The sequence below is a fragment of the Convolutriloba macropyga genome, chromosome 3 (genome assembly GCF_964194025.1).
Source record: "Convolutriloba macropyga chromosome 3, txConMacr16.3, whole genome shotgun sequence".
NCBI classification, from domain to species: Eukaryota; Metazoa; Xenacoelomorpha; order Acoela; family Convolutidae; genus Convolutriloba; species Convolutriloba macropyga.
Genome location: NC_134470.1, coordinates 83,334,551 through 83,342,743, shown reverse-complemented (window position 1 = coordinate 83,342,743; position 8,193 = coordinate 83,334,551). Strand labels below are relative to the sequence as shown.

General features: G+C 43.3%; 1 protein-coding gene across 1 annotated transcript; it reads left to right on the top strand.

The window, feature by feature from the left end:
• The first annotated feature begins 4,572 nt into the window (after window positions 1–4,572).
• Window positions 4,573–7,341, top strand: LOC142336764 (uncharacterized). The gene has a single exon (XM_075385676.1). It carries the CDS (start codon window positions 4,573–4,575, stop codon window positions 7,339–7,341), a length of 2,769 nt encoding a protein of 922 aa, XP_075241791.1.
• The last annotated feature ends 852 nt before the right edge of the window (window positions 7,342–8,193 follow it).

Genomic DNA, 8,193 nt, shown 5'->3' with positions numbered 1-8,193 from the left:
CCAGAAAAGTCACCCATTGTCCCCCACGGACCCCCCAATTGACCTACAAAAGTCACCCATTATCCCCCAGGGACCCCCCGAGTGACCTACAGAAGTCACCCATTGTCCCCCAGGGACCCCGCAAGTGACCTACAAACGTCACCCACTCTCCTCCAGGGACACCCCAAGTGACCCAAAAAAGTCACCCATTGTCCCCCAGGGACCCCCCAAGTGACCTACAAAAGTCACTCATTGTCCCCCAGGGACCCTCCAAGTGACCTATAAAAGTCACCCATTGTCCCCCAGGGACCCCCCAAGTGACCTAAAAAAAAGTCACACACTGTCCCCCAGGGACCCCCCAAGTGACCCAAAAAAGTCACCCATTGTCCCCCAGGGACCCCCCAAGCAACCTAAAAAAGTCACTCATTGTCCCCCAGGGACCCCCCAAGTGACCTACAGAAGTCACCCATTGTTCCGCAGGGACCCTCCAACTGACCTACAAAAGTCACCCATTGTCCCCCAGGGACCCCCCAAGTGACCTACAAAAGTCACCCACTGTCCTCCAGGGACCCTCCAAGTGACCTACAAAACTCACCCATTGTCCCCCAGGGACCCCCCAAGTGACCCAAAAACGTCACCCATTGTGCCCCAGGGACCCCCCAAGTGACCCAAAAAAGTCACCCACTGTCCCCCAGGGACTCCCCAAGCGACCTACAAAAGTCACTCCTTGTCCCCCAGGGACCCCCCAAGTGAATTATAAAAGTCACCCATTGTGCCCCAGGGACCTCCCAAGTGACCTACAAATAGTCATCCCACTTGACCTCTAAAGGGTTAAACAGTCAACCCACTTGACCTTTAAGTGACCTCTTAAAGGTCAAACAGTCAACCCAATTGACCTCTGAGTGACCTCTAAAAGGTCAAACAGCCACCCTACTTGACCTCTAAAAGGTCAAACAGTCAACCCACTTGACCTCTAAGTGACCGCTAAAAGCTCAAACAGTCAATCCACTCGACCTCTAAGTGACCTCTAAAAGCTCAAACGGTCACCGCACTCGACCTCTAAGTTACCCCTAAAAGGTCAAACAGTCACCCCAATTGACCTCTAAAAGGTCAAACAGTCATCCTACTTGACCTCTAAAGGGTCATACAGTCAACCCACTTGACCTCTAAGTGACCTCTAAAAGGTCAAACAGTCAACCCCCTTGACCTCTAAGTGACCTCTAAAAGGTCAAACAATCACCGCACTTGACCTCTAAAAGGTCAAACAGTCAACCCATTTGACCTATAAGTGGCCTATAAAAGGTCGAAAGGTTACTCAACTTGAACTTTAATTGACCTCTAAAAAGTCAAAAGATTACCCCACTTCACATCTAAGTCTCCTCTGGAACGTCCAAAAATCACTCGTTGTGTCCTTCAAGGGACCTCACTTGACCTTTCAATTTACCTCTGAAGTTCAGAAAGTTAGACCAACAAAGAAAATGGGAGGTCGAAAGCCATCAATTGTTGGAACAGTTAGATTGTTTCACCGAAAATTAGACATTGTCAAAGAGCTCAAACAGGAGCTAGAATATCAAATACACTCAGGTTTGGAACCCGAAGTTGTGTCAGTAACACATGATGAATTCAAGAGAACCATGTCGCAACTAGACGAACTTGTCGACCAGCTTACACAATCGGAAAATGTGGACGCGGAAGACTCCCTCAACGATGCAGCATGCTTGACAAAGCTAAAAGTTGAAGTTGCACAAACTGTAAAGAAGCATGAACTTTCATTCCGAAACACTTCAACGCGTCCAAGCAGCGCTCTTCATCACGCAGTAATCGAATACCTGTTCCCTCTGCACCTGAGTCTCCGGGAGTTGTTCAAAGTATGCGAGATACACGACAACAACAACAAATCAATGATTTGGCAGACCAGCAATCAACATCCAACCCGATTACTATTCATAGACAAGTGCAGTCTGCCATGGGAATTTTGCGATAAAACTCCAATAGAGTCATCAGTTCTGATGTACAGAATAGTCTCCAGCCATCAGCACTCGAACAAACAGACTCTGACAACGTAGCAAGCAATCAACATCAGCACCTTCAAGCAATAGCACCAATTGTGAATCCAGCAATTGTTTCACAGAGCTCTATTGACGCAACTTGTGCGTTCCCACAATTGTCTACAGCTTCAAATATTCAACTGCCAGTTTTTAGTGGATCATTTCCTCCGGCTGAAAATACTTTCGCCCCTCCCAGGCCCATTAATAACACCGGCCTAATTGAAAATGTACCTTATCATAGGACACCTGTTCCAATTTCTTTCGGCAATCGTTTCCAAACGCCAAGCCATTCCGGCCCATTCCAGGCATATTGCCCAAACAGTTGGTCAAACTTAGCAAACGGTAGTTTTGAGCCCTCAAATGTAACCCCTCGTGGACCTGTTTACCCAAGCAGCCAAAGCTTCGGTAATCAAAATTCCAACCCATATTGTCAACGGAACATTCACCGCTCAGTAAAGCTGCCGGACATCCGAATTCAGAAGTTCGATGGAGACCCACTCAAGTGGAACGAATGGAGCAGCATGTTTTCTTCGACTATCCACAACAACGAAGACATCACTGACACTGAACGAATGAGCTATTTGCAAAGTTTAGTCACTGGACCGGCAAAGGATTGCATCTCCGGATTTCTTTGCAACCCAAATTTTTACTCTTCCGCCCTTCAGGAGCTCAACAGACGCTTTGGAAACCCGCAAAACGTTGTCGGTGCCTTAACAAAAGAACTGGAAGCTTTCAAAAGACCGGCTATGAATGACCACGCAGCTTTGATAGCTTTCGCTTCGCTGTTAAGAAAAGTAGTTCAAACATTTGCCTCACATGGCTTCAGTGCCGACCTAAATGCCACGTACTTGCTCAGGATAGTCCGAGATAAGCTACCAAACCCACTCAAGTTGAAGTGGACCGAACATGTTGTTGACAACGACTGGACAAATCCAGGTCTCACAGAGCTTTCCGATTGGATGGATCGGCAATCCAGAGCCTTTGAACAATTACAAGACGCATTTTTATCAACCACTAACAACCATCCAAGTCAACAAAACCAATCACAGTGTTCAAGTTCCTTCAACAATCGGAATAAGAACCAAAATCGTACAAACTGGAAACAGAATTTCCCCGGAAGCAAAAGCTCTAACCCCAGCAATAAAAGCTTTGAACATAACAGTACAGCAATTAGAAGCATCGATAATGCAAAGCCTCAGCAATCGATGGCAAACATTAGCAACAACACGAAAGGAAGCTCTTTTTTCTCTGGTTCAAAGCAGCCTATGAGAAATGCAACAGCAAATAGGAGCAGAAAAAAATGTCCGCTTGATCAACAAGATCACTACATTGGCAAGTGTCCGCAGTTTCTTAGTCTTGCTGTTTGCAGACGCAATAGCGAAGCAAAGAAGTACTCTTTGTGCTTCAATTGCCTAAGCTCCAGTCACGCCGCCAAAAACTGCACGTCAAAAATCCTCTGCCGACATTGCAATGGCAAACACCATAGCCTTCTCCACACAGACAGACAAAAAGCACCCGAATCGACAAACGTGACAGCAATTGATCTGCCAATGTGTGAACCACTGGATCAACAAGACAAAAACAGTGACATTCCAACTCATGTTTACAATCCTTGTTTCCCATCAAAAACGAGGAATCAACTACAGGTAATACCTGTCACCCTATTCGGAAATGATAATAAAAGACATAATTGTTATGCCATTCTTGACAATGGTAGTACCATTTCATACGTCCTCAACACGACTGCCGACAAGGTACGGGCTCCGAAGACTTCAGAATTCGATCTGAATGTATCGCACGCATTTGACGAATCCGTCATGCACGCAAATCTTGTTCGGTTGGACATTGGAAAGTTCAATAGCGATCAACCACTCTTCCGTTTAAACTACGTTCATGCCGTGAGTAATTGGACTTTCAACGATGCGCCTGTGAACGATTTGAACGAAGCGTGTTCGTCCTACCCTCACCTTCATTACATACATTTTCCTAAACTTAGTGACAACAAGATACAGATACTTTTAGGTGTTGACGCTACCCAATACATTTTGGAACGCGAGTTCCTTCAAGGACCCTCAGGAAGCCCCTTTGCTCTACGCAATCTTCTCGGTTGGACAATTACTGGCCCAATTAAACGAAAAAGTGATCCAATCCAACAGGAAACAAACTTCCTATCCCATAGTTATAGAGCCTTCGACCACGCGCTCACAAATTTAACTGTTGATACTGACAGACATCTCAGTGAATGTGTGACCAGTTTCTGGAAAATAGAGAATACAGGAACCGAGTTTGAAGAAACTGCAGATACTTCAACAGACAGTAGAAGAGCAGTTCAAATATTACAAGATACAATCCATCATATCGGAGACAGATATGAAATTGGTTTACTTTGGAAACAGGAAAGTAAATTAGAAAACAACTATTTAGTTGCCAAAGCACAACTTGACAGCCTTCAGCGCCGACTCAACAAAGACATTGAGTTGAAACAGTTGTATGAGAAAACCTGGTCGGCTTACTACTTCGCTTTCGCCAGGATTCTGTTGCAGTAATGGCAGACATAGAGGCCATGTTTATGCAAATTTGCATACGAACAGAAGATCAGTCATGTCTCCGTTTTCTTTGGCCGTCAAACAACTCCGTACAGCAGTTCCAGTATACGCGACTCATCTTTGGAGCCAGATGTTCACCAACTACAGCAATATTTGTCCTCCAAGAAACAGCAAAAGACTTCGGAAACACCGCTACAAAAGATCTAATATTCAACAGTTTCTACATGGATGACTTTGTACATTCGTTCGTCAATGAACAGAAAGCTGAAACTGCAGTTCAGGACTTGCGACAAACACTCTCTAAAGGAGGTTTCAGTCTGACTAAGTTTGTCTCAAACTCTGTTCAATGTCTTAGCAAGATACCCAAAGAACATTGTGACAACGAAAAAGACAAACATCGTGTCTTAGGTGTAATGTGGAATACAGTTAATGATACTTTCTTCCACCAGAAGCTTGCCAAAGTTCAGGAAGACAGAACGGACTACACACTCAGGAAACTCCTTTCCTTAATTGCCTGCCTGTTCGATCCATTAGGAATCATTGCCCCATTATTGATTACACTCAAAATCATCTTGCAGGATACTTGGAAAGAAGGACTTGCATGGGATGATCTCCTGTCAGATGAGAAACAGAAATCAATAAAAACTTGGATAGAGCAATATCTAAATGTGCCAGAAATATCAATGCCACGATGTTTTGTTTCTCCGAACGAACCATCTCCGATAAACCAGTTACATTGCTTCTGTGATGCCTCACAGCTGGCTTATGGAGCAGTCATATACATCAGGTCTCAATCAGCTACCACCATTTCAACTGGGTTTGTCATAGCTAGAGCTAAAGTTGCGCCACTAAAACAAATCAGTATCCCGAAACTTGAGTTGCAAGCAGCCGTGCTAGGATGTAGACTAATGCAATTTGTTTCCAAGCAGCTAACAATACCAGTTACCTCAAAACACTTTTGGAGCGACAGTGAAGCTGTCCTTGCCTGGATCAAAAGCAAAGACAAATTGAAAATTTTTATTGCAAACAGAGTACAAGAGATCCGCAACAACACAGACGTCTCCAAGTGGCAGCATATCAGCGGAAAACTCAACCCTGCAGACCATGTCTCCCGAGGAATACCAGCCTGTGATATCAATGTGTTGTGGTTAACGCCTCCAGTTTTCTTAAGTGATCCCGAAAGCCATTGGAAGAACTCCTTGGGTAACAAGGAGGAGACAAACGTCACAATGGAACCATCCAACGATGAATGTATTATCAACGTCAGCAGATTCTCAAAGTGGACGAAGTTAATGCGCTCTATGGCTTTTGTCATAAGGTTCATAAAGAGTCTCAGATCGAAACAAAGAGGCAAACTAGAACTCGACGACATTAACGAAGCCCGAATTTATCTCTTCAGAAAGTCGCAAGAGAAGTCCTTCAAAGACGCCATCAAAGACATGAATCAACACAGGCCTTTGTCAAAGAAAGATCGTCTGCTCTGTTTGTCCCCTTTCTTTGAAAGTGGACTTCTTCGCGTTGGTGGCAGAACAAAACGAAGCTTGCTACCCTTTGACGCCAAGCACCCCATCATCCTGGACTCTAATGAGCACAGCATTCAACTCTACATACAGAAATGCCACGGAATTTGTATGCACATTGGAGTGGAATACACTCGCAACTACATACAACAGAGATGCCACATTCTTGGAATCAGACTCTTCCTGAGAAGTTTGGCCTTGAAATGTTTCGACTGTCGCCGCTTCCGAGCACAGGGACTACAGCCACCGATGGCAGACTTGCCAGACATTCGTTTCCAGGAAACACAGTCACCAGTCGTCTTCACCAATGTCGGCGTGGACTACCTTGGACCTTTTGCCGTCGTTCATCGTGTTACAGAAGTGAAGACCTACATCTGCCTATTTACTTGCTTGGTTACAAGAGCAATTCACCTGGAAGTTGCAGAGGACCTCAGCACAGACAAGTGTTTGAAAGCAATCCGACGCTTCATCGCTCGACGCGGCCAACCGCGGTTGTTCCTGTCCGACAACGGATCCAACTTCCTGGGAGCAAGAAAGCAGATCAGAAGAAGACCACTGATGTTGGAGCACGACTACATCAAAGATCAGCTACTGAACCAGTCTGTCGAATGGAAGCTCAACCCTCCTTCTGCTCCTCACTTCGGTGGGGTGTGGGAGAGACTCGTTCAGTGTGTCAAACGAGCTCTTCTCTTGAACCTTGGTTCCGCAAAACTCACCCCAGATGTCTTTGCCACGATCGTCAGTGAAGCCGAGTGTCTTGTCAACTCGCGTCCACTCACCCACGTGAGAAGCAACCACGAAGACGACAACCCACTTACACCTAACCACTTCTTGCTTGGAAGGCCCTTCTGCAATGTTCCTGGAGCCGTTTTCAACGAGACACTGACCTTGAAGAGTTCGGCATGGACACAGGTGAAGCAGAGACTTCAGCAGATTTGGAAGAGACTGCTAACCGAATTTGTTCCTTCGCTGAACAAACGACCGAAGTGGACGTCTCGTGAAGCAGCTTTGGAAGTGGATGATGTTGTTTGGCTTCTTGAGGAGTTTACACCAAGAGGAATCTGGCCGCTGGGACGAGTCACACGGACTTTCGCCGGCCCCGACAATATAGCTAGGTCCTGCGAAGTTAAAACCGCTTTAGGCAAATTAAACAGACCAGCAGTGAAACTTATGCACGTTTACCCCAAACCCACTAGCAGGTTAGGGTTAGGTTGTGTGGGCCCCGAGGATGTTAATGCCTCACATTAACTTCGATGATTTTACCGCAATTGTAAGATTGATTCTTATGACTTTATAACCCAAAATTGTAAGAGAATGAGAAGTCGACTGTAACCGTAAAATGTAAAATGCTTTGTTTGAATTGGTTTATATACAGAAACTAAACATGAGAAACGAAGGAAATAGATATTGATAAAAGACAGGATACGATAGAAGGACAAGAGGCTCTTAGTCGTATTCAAAAGACGAAAAAGTACCGAAAATAAGTTAACCTACAATGAAAAAATGTCTACTCCGCCTTCGTCTGATAAAACTGCACATATACTTTATAAACAGTAACTTAAGATACATGGCTGGCAGAATCTCTTTCTTTTCTATGGTTGATGTTTCGATCTCTGGTAAATTTTTTCCAGCAAAAATTTATACCTATATATATATATATATATATATATATATATATTTATATGTATATATTTACATATATATATATATATATATATATATATATATACATATATAAAGATATATATATATATATATATATATATATATTTATATATATATATATATATATATATATATATTCTGAAAAACTCAACAGGAAAGGTACAAACAGAGCAAACGGAAGAAAAAAGGTTGCAACAATTGCAAAACAATAACTCAAGGAGTTTGTGGCAGAATTTTTCTTTCTTTTCTCTCATTTAACGTGCTTCATACGCAAAAGTTTTTTCCAGCAAGAATATTTATATATATATATATGTATATATATATATATATATATACTTATATATATATATATATATATATATATATATATATAAAATAAATAAATATATATATATATATATATATATATATATCTATACATATATATATATATAT

Bases quoted from the DNA above. Each gene is read 5' to 3' on its own strand.
- LOC142336764 (XM_075385676.1), top strand. From the start codon at position 4,573: ATGGCAGACATAGAGGCCATGTTTATGCAAATTTGCATACGAACAGAA.